The sequence below is a fragment of the Rhinoraja longicauda genome, chromosome 2 (genome assembly GCF_053455715.1).
Source record: "Rhinoraja longicauda isolate Sanriku21f chromosome 2, sRhiLon1.1, whole genome shotgun sequence".
NCBI classification, from domain to species: domain Eukaryota; kingdom Metazoa; phylum Chordata; class Chondrichthyes; order Rajiformes; family Arhynchobatidae; genus Rhinoraja; species Rhinoraja longicauda.
Genome location: NC_135954.1, coordinates 19,156,514 through 19,172,946, shown reverse-complemented (window position 1 = coordinate 19,172,946; position 16,433 = coordinate 19,156,514). Strand labels below are relative to the sequence as shown.

Genomic DNA, 16,433 nt, shown 5'->3' with positions numbered 1-16,433 from the left:
AACGCAAGAAGGGTCTCGTCCCAAAACGTCACCATTCCTTCTCTCCAGAGATGCTGTCGGTCCTGCTGAGTTACTCTGGCTTTTTATGTCTATCTCGGGTGAGACTAGTGTAGCTGGGACATGTTGGACGGCGTGGGCAAGTTGGGCTGTCGGGTCTGCTCCACGCTGCATCACTCTACGACTCTATGATGTTATAATAATTTAAAGTGATTAAGAAAAACTATAATATCTGCCTATTTCCTCCCACTTTGGTCCCGTTATCCATCTTGTATAGTTACAAATGCACTTCCACTTTGGGGTTCATGGTTTTTCATAAGATAATAAAATGTGTGAGAACAAATTTTATGTTCGTCTCCCAAGATATAAATTGTTGTTAACGGATATGATATCGTTGGGATTATGGAGTCATGGCTCCAGGGCAACCAAGGCAAGGAGCTCAATATGCAGGGATATTCAATATTCATGAATGAAAGACAGAAAGGAAAAGGAGGTGGGTGGCATTGCTGGTTAAAGAGGAGATTAATGCAATAGTAAGGAGAGACATTAGCTTGGATGCTGTGGAATCTGTATGGGTGGAACTGCGAAATAGCCAAGGGCAGAAAGCACTTGTTGGAGTTGTGTACAGACCAACAAAAAGAAGGGAGGTTGGGGATAGCATCAAGCAGGAAATTAGGGATGCGAGTAGCAGAGGTACAGCAGATATCATGGGTGACTTTAATCAACGTATAGATTGGGATTACCAAATTGGTAACAACGCTGGGAAGGAGGATTTCAAAAAGCCTTTGACAAGGTCCCACACAAGAGATTAGTGTGTAAAATTAGAGAACATGGTATTGGGGGTAGGGTACTGGCATGGATAGAGAACTGGTTGGCAGACAGGAAGCAGAGAGTAGGAATTAACAGTTCCTTTCCAGAATGGCAGGCAGTGACTAGTGGGGTGCCACAAGGCTCAATGCTGGGACCCCAGTTATTTACAATATATATTGACGATTTATACGAGGGAATTAAATATAACATCTCCAAGTTTGTGGATGACTCAAAGCTGGGTGGCAGTGTGAGCTGCAAGGAGGATGGTATGAGGCTGCTGGGTTACTTGAATAGGTTGGGTGAGTGGGCAGATGCATGGCAGATGCAGTATAATGTGAATAAATGTGAGGTTATCCACTGGTGGCAAGATCAAGAAGACAGATTATTATCTGAATGGTGTCAGATTATGAAAAGGGAAGGTGCAACGAGACCTGGGTGTCCTTAAAATTATCCCTAAGTGCTCTAGCGTGTGCTAGCACTTAGCATTAACCAATGTACGACCGGGAAACGCTCGTAAAATTAAACTCGAGCGCTACCGGAGCACTATTAAACAGAAAACTACTCACCGATATACCGATAGAGATCATCAAAGGAGCTCACCGCGGCAGCAGCAGTGGGAGCGCAGGTCAGTGGGAAAGTCGGAAAAAACACCGAGGGAAGCGAGGGGGGATTCGGAACAGGCTGAGAACCCAAGCCTTACGTCCACCTCTGCCCAGCATACTTCTGGCCAACGTCCAGTCCCTGGAGAACAAGCTGGATGACCTGAGGGCAAGGATCAGATTCCAGAGGGACATAAAGAACTGTAACATCCTTTGTCTGACCGAAACATGGCTGACCCCGCTGGTGCCTGACCAGGTGATTTGCCCATCCGAGTCCTTCACTGTTTTCCGGGCGGACAGAACGGAAGAATCCGGGAAATCCAAGGGCGGAGGAGTCTGCTTCTTGACCAATAATAACTGGTGTAATCCTGGGAATATTAAGACGCTTTCTCGTTCCTGCTCGCCGGACCTGGAACATCTAACTATCTCATGCCGACCATTCTACCTACCCCGGGAGTTCAGCTCGGTGATCATCACAGCCGTCTATATCCCACCGCATGCGGACACCGACGTGGCACTGTCCACCCTACACGATGTGTTGTGTCAACACCAAAACAAGAACCCTGATGCGGCTGTGCTGGTGGCTGGAGACTTCAATAGGGGAAATCTCAAAAAGGTCATGCCCAACTTCTACCAACACATCACGTGTGTAACCAGAGGGGAAAGAACTTTGGACCACTGCTACACGCCGTTCAGGAAAGGCTACAAGGCCGTTTCTCTCCCTCCTTTTGGAAAATCTGACCACGCTGCCATTTTCCTGCTGCCGGAGTATAAACAACGGATAGTACGGGAAGCGACAGTGACGAGGGACGTAAAGCGGTGGGCTGACCATTCAGAGGCCATGCTGCAGGATGCACTGAGCGAAGTCGACTGGAACATGTTCCAAGCAAGTTCCAGAGACGTAAATGAGTTTGAGGAAGCGGTTACGGACTTCATTGCCACAATAGCCGATACCATCATCCCCACGGTAAGGGTCAGTATCTTCCCTAACCAAAAACCCTGGGTGGACAGGTCTATTCGCGTGGCCTTGAATGCTCGCACCGCTGCTTACAACTCCGGCCTGGCATCCGGCAACATGGACGACTACAAGGGAGAGTCCTACCGACTGCGAAGGGCAGTGAAGGATGCAAAAAGGAGGTACCGGGACAAGATGGAGTCACAGATGGAGCAGCAGGACACCAGGCGCCTTTGGCAGGGGCTACGGACAATAACTAGCTACAGGTCCAGCACCCCCTCAACCGGAAGTGCTGGCTCCTCCTTAGCTGATGACCTGAACTCTTTTTATGCACGGTTTGAGACGGGTAACACCACCAGCTCGCCGTCTAAAAACAGCACCGAAGGGGCGCTGGCTAGCGAGGCTGGAGGGGGATCCACCGCCGGGGATGTGCACACATTCTCGGTGTCCGAGCATGAGGTGAGGTGGGCTCTGACGCGTGTGAACACGAGGAAAGCTGGAGGCCCAGATGGTATATCTGGGCGAGTACTAACGTCTTGTGCTACTCAGCTTGCTCCAGTGCTCACCACAATATTCAACCTCTCCTTGGCAAAGTCCGTGGTCCCTGCATGCTTCAAAAGATCCATCATTGTACCGGTGCCAAAGAATGCCTCTCCAGCGTGTTTAAATGATTACCGACCGGTGGCCCTCACCTCGGTTGTCATGAAATGCTTTGAGAGGCTAGTCAAGAAGCACATCTGCGCCCTCCTTCCTCGCAACATGGACCCACTACAGTTCGCATACTGTCCGAACAGGTCCACGGATGATGCGGTCTCCCAGGTTCTACACACCGCTCTCTCTCATCTGGACAGTCAGGGGGGCTATGTGAGGATGCTGTTCATTGACTTTAGTTCAGCATTCAACACAATAGTCCCCAGCAGACTGGTTGAGAAGCTGCTGGAACTGAGGATTAGCACCCCTCTGTGTGCCTGGGTCCTGGACTTTCTCACTGCCAGGCCCCAAGTGGTCAGGATGGGGGAACACACATCTAGCTCCCTCACCCTGAACATAGGATCCCCCCAGGGCTGCGTCCTTAGCCCCCTACTGTACTCCCTGTACACACATGACTGTGGGGCCAGGTTCAGCTCAAACTCCATCATCAAGTTTGCTGATGACACTGTGGTGGTGGGCCGGATCTCCACCAACGATGAGAAGGCCTACTGGGAGGAGGTGGCTGATCTGGCACTCTGGTGCCAGGACAATAGCCTCCTCTTGAATGTCACTAAAACAAAGGAGGCGATTGTGGACTTCAGAAGGGCTAAACATCCAAGGACGTACACGCCACTGGAGATAAATGGGTCTATTGTGGATAGGGTGAGCAGTTTTAAATACTTGGGAGTCCGCATCGCAGAGGATCTGACGTGGGTAACGCACATTGCCGCACTGGTGGGTAAGGCTAAGCAGCGCCTTTACCACCTTAGACAACTGAGGAAATTCAGAGTGTCTCTGAGGATCCTTCATTGCTTCTACTCTGGGGCTGTAGAGAGCATCCTGTCCGGCAACATTACAGTCTGGTTTGGGAACAGCTCTGCCCAGGACAGGATGGCCCTGCAGAGAGTAGTGCGTTCGGTAGAACGCACCATGGGAACTACACTCGTCCCCCTGCAGGACCTATACATCAGGAGGTGCAGATCCAGAGCAAGCAAGATCATGAGGGACCCCTGCCACCCCAGCAACGGACTGTTCCAGATGCTACGATCAGGCAAACGTCTCCGCTGTCACGCTGTGAAAACGGAGAGGATGAGACGGAGCTTTTTCCCACAGGCCATCAGGACTGTCAACTTTTATAACCCCAGAGACTAAATTTTTGTCAACACTAATAGTAACTTATTAACTTTATTTATATGCTGTAACTGTAATTCTTTTTGTGCACAACCCGCAGGCATTGCCACTTTCATTTCACTGCACATCGTGTATGTGACAAATAAATTTGACTTGACTTGTATATCAGTCACTGAAAGTAAGCATGCGGATACTGCAAACAGTGAAGAAATCTAATGGCATGTTGGCCTTCATAGCGAGAGGATTTGAGTATAAGAGCAAAGAGGTCATTCTGCAGTTGTACATGGCCCTAATGAGACCACACCTGGAGTACTTTGTGCAGTTTTGGTCTTCAAATTTGAGGAAGGACATTCTTGTTATTGAGGGAGTGCAGTTTCGGTTCACTAGGTTGATTCCCGGAATGGCAGGACTGCTATATGTTGAAAGACTGGAGTGACTGGGCTTGTATTCACTGGAATTTAGGACGAGAGGGGATCTTATTGAAACATATAAGATTATTAGGGGATTGGACACGCTACAGGCAAGAAACATATTCCCAATGTTGGGGGAGTCCAGAACCAGGGGCCACAGTTTAAGAATAAGGGGTAGACCATTTAGAACGGAGATGAGGAAAATCTTTTTCAGTCAGAGAGTTGTAAATCTGTGGAATTCTCTGCCTCAGAAGGCAGTGGAGGCCAATTCTCTTGATGCTTTCAAGAGAGAGTTGGATAGAGTTCTTAATGATAGCGGAGTCAGGGGGTATGGAGAGAGGGCAGGAACGGGGTATTGATTGTGGATGATCAGCCATGATCACATTGATTGGCGGTGCTGGCTCGAATGGCCGAATGGCCTACTCCTGCACCTATTGTCTATTGATTTGAGTATAGGAGCAAGGAGATCCTACTGCAGTTGTACAGGGCCCTGGTGAGACACGACCTGGAGTAATGAATGCAATTTTGGTCTCCTAATTTGAGGTTGGACATTATTGCTATCGAGAAAGTACAGCGTAGGTTCACCAGGTTAATCCCGGGATGGCGGGACTGACATATGATGAAAGAGTGGTTCGACAGGGCTTGTATTCACTGGAATTTAGACGGATGAGAGGGGATCTTATAGAAACATATACAATTCTTAAGGGATTGAACACAATAGGTGCAGGAAAAATGTTCCTGATGTTGGGGGAGTCCAGAACCAGGGGTCGCAGTTTAGGAATAAGAGGTAGGCTATTTAGGACTGAGATGAGGAAAACCTTTTTCACCCAGAGAGTTATGATTCTGGAATTCTCTGCAACAGAAGGCAGAGGAGGTCAATTCACTGGATGTTTTCAAGAGAGAGTTAGATTTAGCTCTTATGGCTAATAGAATCAAGGGATATGGAGAAAAAGAAGGAACGGGGTTACTGATTTTGGATGGTCAGCCATGATCATATTGAATGGTGGTGCTGACCCGAAGGGCCAAATGGCCGAATGGCCTACTCCTGCACCTATTTTCTATGTTTCTAAGTTCGGAGTAGTTTGGTTTATTGTTTATTGTCTATTGATTTGAGTATAGGAGCAAGGAGATCCTATTTGCAGTTGTACAGGGCCCTTTGGCCCACTGAGGCCTTGCCGACCATCGATCACCTGTTCACACCAGTTCTTTGTTATCCCACTTACCCATCCACTCCCTACACACTGGGGACAATTTACAGAGGCCAATTAACCTACAAACCTGCACGTCTTTGGGATGTGGGAAGAAACCGGAACATCCGGAGGAAACCCCATGGTTAGAGGGAGACCGTGCAAACTCTGCATATGCAACACCCAAGTTCAGGAACGAACTGGATCCTCTGGCTCTGTGAGCTCTATCAGCTGCGCCACTAGCCGCCGAGTAGATATTAGTATTTTGTTGCTGACTACATAGCGGAGAATGGAGTGTTTTTTTCTCTTCGTCGATTCAATTGAAATACTCTGCCAAAGTGTTGTCAATGCAAATCCTTTTATTTACCTGATATGAATTGTCCTCTGTGGACTAGCAACCAGCAACGTGCCCGAACTTCAAGAGAGTCAGGGGGTGGAAGTTAGTGAAGTGGCTATTACTAAGGAGAAGATGCTTGGAAAACTGAAAGGTCTGAAGGTGAATAAGTAACCTGGACTGGATGGACTGCACCCCAGGGTTCTGAAAGAGGTGGATTTAGAGATTGTGGAGCCATTAGTAGTGATCTTTTGAGAATGACTAGAGTCAGGAGTGGTTCCAGACTTTTGTAAAATTGCAAATATAACCCTGCTGTACAAGAAGGGAGCAAAGCAGAAGAGTGGAAACTATAGGCCGCTAAGCCTGACTTCAATGGTTGGTAAGATTTTAGAGTCCATGTTATAAAGGATGAGCCTATGGAGTACTTAGAAGTACATGATAATTTAGGCCGAAGTCAGCATGGTTTTGTGAAGGGGAGATTTTGTCTTAACGAATCTGTTGGAATTCTTTGAGGAAGTAAATAGCACAGCAGAGTCAGTGGACGTTGTTTACCTAGATTTTCAGAAACTCTTTGATAAGGTGCGGCTGCTAAAGAAGATGAGAGGCCACGGTATCAAAGGGAAAATACTAGCATGGATAGCAGGTTGGTCAGATGGCAGAAGGCAAAGAGTGGCAATAAAGGGGCTTTATCTTGGTTGCCAGTGACCAGCAGAGTTCCGCAGGGGTCGGTGCTGGGGCGGCTACTCTTCACTTTGTATATTAATCATTTGGATGAGGGGATTGCAGGCTTTATGGCTAAGTTGGCAGATGATACGAAGATAGGCGGAGGGGCGGGTAGTGTGGAGAAGGTAGGGACTCTGCAGAAGGATTGTTGGGAGGTTGACAGGTTGGGAGAGTGGGCAGAGAAGTGGCAGATGGAATACAGCGTAGCAAAGTATAAGAAAATAACTGCAGATGCTGGTACAAATCGAAGGTATTCACAAAATGCTGGAGTAACTCAGCAGGTCAGGCAGCATCTCAGGAGAGAAGGAATGGGTGACGTTTCGGGTCGAGACCCTTCTTCAGACTGATGAATACAGCGTAGCAAAGTGTGGAGGCATGCATTTTGGTAGTTGTAATAAAGGTGTAGACTATTTTCTAAATGGGGAGTGAATTCAGAAATTGGAGGTGCAAAGGTACTGGTACAGAATTCCCAAAAGTGAATTTGCAAGTCGAATCAGTAATAAGGAAGGCAAGCGCATTTATTTCGTGAGGACTAGAACACAAAAACAGAGATGTAATGCTGAGGCTCTATAAGGCGCCAGACAATAGACAATAGGTGCAGGAGGAGGCCATTCGGCCCTTCGAGCCAGCACCATCATTCAATGTGATCATGGCTGATGATTCTCAATCAGTACCCCGTTCCTGCCTTCTCCCCATACCCCCTGACTCCGCTATCCTTAAGAGCTCTATCTAGCTCTCTCTTGAATGCATTCAGAGAATTGGCCTCCACTGCCTTCTGAGGCAGAGAATTCCACAGATTCACAACTCTCTGACTGAAAAGGTTTTTCCTCATCTCAGTTCTAAATGGCCTACCCCTTATTCTTAAACTGTGGCCCCTTGTTCTGGACCAGGGAGTCAGACCACAATTGGAGTATTGTGAGCAATTTTGGGCCCCGTATCTGAGGAAGGATATACTGGTGCTGGACAGGGTCCTGAGGAGGTTTAAGTGAAAGATTTCAGGATTGAGTGGGAGAACATATGATGACTGTTTCACAGCACTGGGCCTCTACTTGCTAGAGTTTGGAAGGATGATGGGGTACTTCATTGAAACTTACCGAATAGTGAAAGGCCTGGATAGAGTGGATGTGGAGAGGATGTTTCCACCAGTGAGAGAGTCTAGGACTGACTTCCTAAAATACTGACTTCATACACTTTACTTCCAATTTCCATCCTGCCCTTAAATATACCTGACATCTCCCTCCCGTTTCTGGACCTCACCATCTCCCTCCCGTTTCTGGACCTCACCATCTCCATCACAGGAGACAGACTAGTGACTGACATCTACTATAAACCCACTGACTCGCACAGCTATCTGGACTACACTTCTTCCCACCCGGTCTCCTGCAAAAAGTCTATCCCCTACTCCCAATTCCTCCGTCTACGCCGCATCTGCGCCCGGGATGAGGTGTTTCACACTAGGGCATCAGAGATGTCCTCATTCTTCAGGAAACGGGGCTTCCCCTCTTCCATTATAGATGAGGCTCTCACTAGGGTCTCTTCTACACCCCGCAGCTTCGCTCTTGCTCCCCCTCACCCACTCGTAACAAGGACAGAATCCCCCTCGTTCTCACCAGCCTGCGTATCCAACAAATCATCCGCCAACATTTCCGTCACCTACAACGGGACCCCACCACTGGCCATATCTTCCCATCCCCTCCCCTTTCTGCGTTCCGCAGAGATCGTTCCCTCCGTAACTCCCTGGTCCACTCGTCCCTTCCTACCCAAACCACCCCATCCCCGGGCACTTTCCCCTGCAACCGCATGAGATGCAACACCTCTCCCTTTACCTCCCCCCTCAACTCCATCCAAGGACCCAAACAGTCTTTCCAGGTGAGACAGAGGTTCACCTGCACCTCCTCCAACCTCATCTATTGCATCCGCTGCTCCAGATGTCAACTTATTTACATCAGCGAAACCAAACGCAGGCTCGGCGATCGCTTCGCTCAACACCTGCGCTCAGTCCGCGTCAAACAAACTGATCTCTCGGTGGCCGAGCACTTCAACTCCCCCTCCCACTCCCAGTCTGACCTTTCTGTCATGGGCCTCCTCCAGTGCCATAGTGAGGCCCACCGGAAATTGGAGGAACAGCACCTCATATTTCGCCTGGGCAGCTTGCAGCCCAGTGATATGAACATCGACTTCTCCAACTTTAGAAAGTTCCTCTGTCCCTCTCTTCCCCTCCCCCTTCCCAGATCCCCCTCTATCTTCCTGACTCCACCTATATCCTTCCTTTGTCCCGCCCCCCTGACATCTGTCTGAAGAAGGGTCTCGACCCGAAACGTTGCCCATTCCTTCTCTCCCGAGATGCTGCCTGACCTGCCGAGTTACTCCAACATTTTGTGAATAAATACCTTCGATTTGTACCAGCATCTGCAGTTATTTTCTTATACTATGAGACTAGGACCAAAGAACATAGCCTCAGAATTAAAGAACGTTCCTTAAGGATGGAGATGAGCAGAAATTTAATTAGTTAGAGGGTGGTGAATCTCTGGAATTCATTGCCACAGAAGAATGTGGAGGCCGTCAATTGATATTTTTTAAGGCAAAGATAGAAAGATTCTTGATTAGAGGTGTCAGCGGTTGTGGGGAGAAGGCAGGAGAAAGGGGTTACGAGGGAGTGATAGATCAGCCATGATTGAATGGCGGTGTAGGCTTGATGGGTAAAATGGCCTAATTCTGCTCCTCTGACTTATGAACATGACTAAACCTGGGTTGGAGTGTGTATTGGAGAAACAAGGAACTGGAGAAGCTGGTTTACGCAATCTATTTTTTTTAGGAGAGTCTATTGTAAGCTTTATTGTCCTGCTTGAGCTACCTGTCATTTCTCTTAAATCATTCCTCTCTCACAGGTCTGCTTTGAAGAATGTAGTACGTCAAATGTACATAGGTTATTGAAAGGTCATTTTTTGAGTTCACATTTTTGTTATTATTGCTCCTGTTCTTGTGAAGTTATTTGTTAATATGGCCTGGCTTGTTTCTTAATTCCATTCAGGGTGTCATGAATCCACAAAAGAAAAGCTCTGTGGAATTTCAAGTAGTTAATGAAGGTAATTCATTTTCCCTCGTGTATATTTTGCAAATACTGTTAAGCATTTCTGTAAGACTGATGAAGAAAATGCATTGGATTCTTCATATTGCTATTAACTAGTGGCTCAGTTTTGTGTTCCTGATTTCCATCATGCTCTGCCATCCTTTGAAGTTAATTGTATCCTCAGTCTTCCATGTGGTCATCCCCATTCTTACCTCCAATATCATCTGAATTCCTTCAACATCTGTTTTTTTGCTGTGATCTCCATTTCCACGTATCATCCCTGCTCCTCACATCCTATTCATTCTTCACGTACTCTAACTTAAATCATTCATTGTTATTCTGGACCCCCCCCCCCCCCCCTGTTTCCTCTGCCCCATCACCTCTCCAATCCTATATTTCTGAACTCTTCCCATCCATGTGATCTGCTCTCATGATATTGCCCCTCAACAAGCTTTCAACCAGTTTGCATCTAAAAAAATGATTGCTGTGATTTTGAAGCATTTACCAAGAAATTCCAGCTCAAAACCAGTTTTTTTACATGTTTGAAAATCAGTATTTATTGCACATGGTGATTTTTTAAGTGGTTTTTGGCATTGACTGTCAACATCAACCTCTCAAATATAAATGTGCAGTTGCCATTGCAAATCATGCGTGCAAATTTAAGCCTCATTGTAAGGTGGATTCATATGTTATGACAACATTTTTAGTGCAATGCTGATTTGGAAATTACATTACAGTGAGGTAATTTAAGAATGATGTTATTTCTGTTGTTGGTCAATCATAATCCAAGAGGAGTTTCCTAACACGAATACTTCTGCAAATAGGGGGATGTACATGTACAGGTTTTGTACAGGGAAAAGAGGTAGGGTTCCCGTCCAGCATTTTGCATCCTTTCTAGATTCCCTTAAAATGATTTACTTCCTGGCTTAAAGAGATCCTCCCTCTGCGCTGGGCACCATTCACCAAATGCACTGCAGTTACTCATGTCATCGACTCCTAGGATGGACAAGGACTGGGTGCACGAGAACACTACCACCTGCACATTGCACATCATCCTGAAATGTTTTCCCATTTCCTCCTGAAAGTCCCTGAGCTCCAGCATGGTTGGAGTAGCTTTGGCAGAAGGACAGCAGCAAGTGAAGGTCACCATCACCTTCTCTCAGGCAATAAATCCTGCCCTTGTTAACAACACCCATGTTCTGAAAAAGAAATCTTTATGTCATTGATAAATGTAAAATAGTCTTTTTGTTTGTCCAGGAAGTCATTTATCACGCTAAATAATTGCAGTATCCAACACAGGTTCTTACATGACACTTTTTGTCACATCCTATCAATATGGAACCCGTTCATCAACTCTATAATTGTTCTCTTACTCAACAGATCAATTGGTTCAAATAATCTTTGTTTTCAATTCCATGAATTTCAAGTTCAGACAACAATATCTTATCAAACATTCAGAAGGACACAAAGTTCAGGAGTATCTCAGCAGGCCAGGCAGAATCTCTGAAGAACATGGATAAGTAACGTTTCGGGTCGAGACCCTTCTTCAAATTCTTTCTGGGAATCTGTTTAATTCTAACAGTTCAGAATTATTATAGTTGTTCTGATAGACAAAAGTGAAGGCAAACTGACTAGGTGGCATAACGACACACAGCTCCTTCAACCCAGACTCGATAACTTGGCTAATTAGCTTCCTGAATTACCCCACATGTAGCTGACTGTTGGGAGAATCAGGGTGGAAATGATGAGCATGTGAGGGAGAATAGGAATAACTAGGACTGCTTTCAGAGCTAGCAATGACTCTGTGGCCTGAATGGCCTCCTTTATGTCAAATGGAAATATGATTGATTCTTCCATTGTATCATGGAGAAGCTTAAAAGCAGGAATCAACTTGTTAAAGGAGACACAAGGAACTACAGATGCTCGTTTACAAAAAAAGACACAAAGTGTTGGAGTATATCAGCGGGCTCGGGCAGAATCTCTGGAGAACACGGATAGGTAATGTTTAAGATTGTGGCCCTTCTTCAGACTGATTGGGGTGGGGTGGGTGAAAAGCTTGAAGCGAGGAGGGGCAGGACAAAGCCTGGTGACTGATAGGTGGATACAGGTAAAGTCGGCGTGGGGGCGGGTTATGACAGGTAGATGGTTGGACATAAGCCAGAGATGAAAAGTCAAAAAATGTGACACAGGGATAGAGTAAGTGCAAATTGTGAAGTCTGAGGAAGAAATATTGGTAGAAATTTATGATTTGTTAAACTTTGGATATGTTTTGGTGTAGGACATTACGAGTTACATTACCAGTCATATACAGTTTCGTGTTTTGTATTGCACACACACAATTTAAAAATAGTTGGTCAAGGTTTCCTTGGTTTCAACATCCCTGTTGAAATTTTGATGGCCTTCCACATAGAGTTGATGTGGAAAGGATGTTTCCACTGGTGGGAGAGTCTAGGACCAGAGGTCGTAGCCTCAGAATTAAAAGGTGCTCTTTTAGAAAGGAGGTGAGAAGGAATTTCATTGCCATAGAGGGCTGTGGAGACCAAGTCAGTGGATATTTTTAAGCAGAGATAGACTCATTCTTGATTAGAACGGATGTCAAGGGTTATGGGGAGAAGGCAGGAAAATGGGATTCAGAGGCAGAGATCAGCCATGATTGAATGGCGGAGTGGACTCGATGGGCCGAATGCCCTAATTCTACTCCTATAACTTGTGAACTCAGAATCTTGTAATGAACTAGCTATGATTGAGGTGTGGTAAATTAGAAGAGAATCAAACATATTTTTCAGCACAACACTATGTCCAGAATCTTTGAATGCTGGCATCCATCTCCCCTGCCCTACTGTTCGCTTTCATTTTTGTGATCACCTGTATGCATTGACTGCAGTCGTGGAGATGCACTGTAAGTATGGTAAATGCTGGAGGCATTTATCCAGAGAAGGGGAATCAAGCTGGAAAGGGTTCCAAGAAGATTTTAAAGGATGTTTCCAGAACTAGAGTGTCTGAGCCATTGGGAGAGGTTGAATAGGCTGGGACTCTATTCCTTGGTGCGCAGGAGGATGAGGGATAATCTTACTGAGGTGTATAAAATCATGAGAGGAATAGATCAGAGGACAGAGGTTCAAGGTGAAGGGGAAAAGATTTCATGGGAATCTGAGGGGTAACCTTTTTACACAAAGGGTGGTGGGTGTATGGAACAAGCTGCCAGAGGAGGTAGTTGAGGCAGGGACTATCCCAACATTTAAGAAACAGTTAGACAGGATAAGACAGGTTTGGAGGGATATGGACCAAACACGGGCAGGTGGGACTAGTGTAGCTGGGACACATTGGCCGGAGTGGGCAAGTTGTGCCGAAGGGCTTGTTTCCACACTGTATCACTCAATGACTCTATGACTAACCAGAGGCCATAAGTTTAAAGTGAGTGAGTGATTCAATTTTTATTGGAACCTGAGGGATAACGTTTTTTACACAAAGGGTAATGGGTATATGGAATGAGTAGTTGAGGAGGGTACTATCATTAACATTTAAGAGATATTTGGGCAGTTACACGTATAGGATAGGTTTAGAGGGTTATGGGCCAAACGCGAGCAGGTGGGACTAGTGTAGACAGGGCTTGTTGGTCAGCGTGGGCAAGTTGGCCCGAGGGGGCCGTTTCCATGCTGTATGAGTCTATGACTATGTGAACAGGTCATTTTTGGCAATAGCATATCTATTTTTAGCCTGTTGGTATGAGTCAGCCATGATCATATTAAATGGCTCGAAGGGCCGAATGGCCTACTCCTGCACCTATGTTTCTATGTCTTCTATGAGCATTCAGTTTTCTCGATTAGATAGAAGGTTTTATTCATGACATATCAATATCGCTGGCAACTATCATTGAACCCATTTTGCACCAGATCTCAGGGAGCTCAGGAATTAACCACGTTTAGTTCAGTTTGTTATCGTCACAGGTACCGAGGTACAGTGAAAAGCTTTTGTTTTGTCTACTATCCACTCAAAAAATGGTTTAGGCCAGACTGGCTAAGGATAGCAGATTTATATACCGAGAGGAAGTAATTGAACCTTTTGTAAGAATCCAACAATATCTTAGTTACCACTACTGATGGGAGGCTTTAAATAATACAATCAACTCATGGATCCAAATTAATTGTCCAAGGTTCTAGTAATACCAGACCAGTAATTAAACCACTACGTTACTGCATCTTTCCTGAAAATTGAATTCAAGTTATACCCAAAATGTACTTTTTCTTTCATTATAATTGTGGCTGTGCTTCAAACATACCTAATTGCCAGATATAGAGGTTGTGAGAACTCCTATACAATTGGAAATTATTTTTATTTTGTCTTCACTTCTTTCATTTACTTTCATTTTTTCTTAAGACTGTTTTAGATCTTCAAAGAAACGAAGGGCACCGTTTCCACTTTCGGGTAATTACTCCTTTACGCAGCAACCAAAACTCTATACAATATTCCCGAATTTCCTCACCAGTATTTTTTTAATGCCTCGCCTCCCTGCTCTTATTATGGCCTGCCAAATAAAGGCTAGTTTCCTGTGTGCCGCCTTGATCGTCCAATCTATCTGCGCTGCCACCTTCAGGGATCTTTGGATTTGTACACCAAGGTCTCTGTTTTCCTCAATATTCCCTGTGGCCTTACCAAAATCTTACAGAAATCTTTCATCCCCATCCTTACTGTTTTAAGTTGACCTGATTATCCAGTTAACGCTTTCACAATTTAGGGGAAAAGGTGGGTCCTCCATTATTCTTTGTATTCTTTATAGAGGTGTACAAAATTATGAGGGACATACACTGAGGAGACACGAGTAAACTTTACTCTCTAGCTGAGCTTGTCTGTAAGCGGAGGAGAAAGGTTTTAAGGTAAGGTGCAGGAAGTTTTGAAGGGATATAAAACATATCTTTCATTGCGATGGTGGTTCAAATTTGAATGCATTGCCCAAGAGGATGGTGGTGGCAAGACGCACAATATTTGAGAATCTAGAAGGACTAAAAATGCCAAATGCATAAAAGGATATAGAGTAGGTGCTATAAACAGAATTAATATTGAATACTCATTGAAACTTACTGAATAGTGAAAGGCCTGGATAGAGTCGATGGGGAGAGGATGCTTCCACTAGTGGAAGAGTCTAGGACCAAAGGCACGGATCAAATGAAAGGATGGACCTTTAGAATGGAGATGAAGAGGAATTTATTGAGTCAGATGATGGTAAATCTGCGGAATTCATTGCCACAGAAGGCTGTGGAGGCCAAGTCAATTGATATTTTTAAGGCGGAGGTTGATACTTAATTAGTACAGGTGTCTGGGGTTATGGGGAGAAGGCAGGAGAATTGAGTTGAGAAGGAAAGATTTGATGGGCCGAATGGCCTAATTCTGTTCCTTTAAACTTATGAACTTATGAAAGTAGATGTGTACTTGATTTTTAGTGTGGAAATGGTGGCCCAGGGGCTCTGTTTCCGTGCTATATAACTCTATTGTTAATTATTTGACACTTTTTCCTTGTCCATATCTTTGAAACCTTCAAAATTGCGTAAATGTTCCGTGACAATTTACAGGAAACCCACACCTTTTGAACAAGAACTAAGATTCAATACCCAACCCAGTATTTGACAGAATACATACCACAGGGTTTATACATGAGTTGTTGATTCCATTACAGTGTCGAAACTACTGTATAGGACTTTCCTAAAGTAAATGCACTGTTTGATTTTTAGTTGCCTTTGTTAATGCACTAAAACCCTGTACTTTCAATTCGAGATGTTTATAAGATGAGCAATTTTCTTTGATGCCTTTGGACTTTTTCATGAAATTTTTCAATTTCTAAGATGCTGAACATGTAATACTAGATCTTGGCTCAAGGTCTCGGGAGTTACAGCGTCAGTGAGGGCACCTCATGATCACTAGATAATTTTTCTTAAAAATCAACAAGTTATTTAGAAGTAGGGATAATATAGGAATGCTTGTTTTTTGGTTGCGAATGAGATTAGTTAAATACATGAAGAAGAATCTACGTTAAAGACTGAGTTAGATAATCTCTTCAAAAGAAATACATTTTAGCATTATTATGCCAATTTAATAGTGTATCTGATTATTTTGTAGGGCAAGTCATTTTACTTAATTTACAAACAGAGATCATTGTACATGTAACAAAAACCATCACTAGATTAAAAATATAATTTCATCGGTCAGTATGCCACAGTATCGGTCAGGGGCCACAGTTTAAGAATAAGGGGTAGGCCATTTAGAACGGAGATGAGGAAGAACTTTTTCAGTCAGAAAGAGTGGTGAAGAGTGGTACTGATTGAGAGTGATCAACCATGATCGCATTGAATGGCGGTGCTGGCTCGAAGGGCTGAATGGCCTACTCCTGCACCTGTTGACTATTGTCTATTGTCTATATAAGATGAACATTTATCGTAGAAGTCCAGAATTTAAGTAAACATTTGAAATAAAGACAGAAAATGCTGGACTCGGCAGAACTAGTCATTGTCATATTGCATGTAAGCATGTCTTTC

General features: G+C 44.9%; 1 protein-coding gene across 1 annotated transcript in view; it reads left to right on the top strand.

Annotated features, from left to right (window-relative positions):
* Window positions 1–16,433, top strand: part of cep72 (centrosomal protein 72) — a 166,208-nt gene that overhangs the window by 123,963 nt on the left and 25,812 nt on the right. Inside the window, exon 7 of the mRNA XM_078427331.1 lies at window positions 9,868–9,922. Coding sequence (XP_078283457.1) covers window positions 9,868–9,922 — 55 coding nt within the window. The remainder of the gene's footprint in view (window positions 1–9,867; window positions 9,923–16,433) is intronic.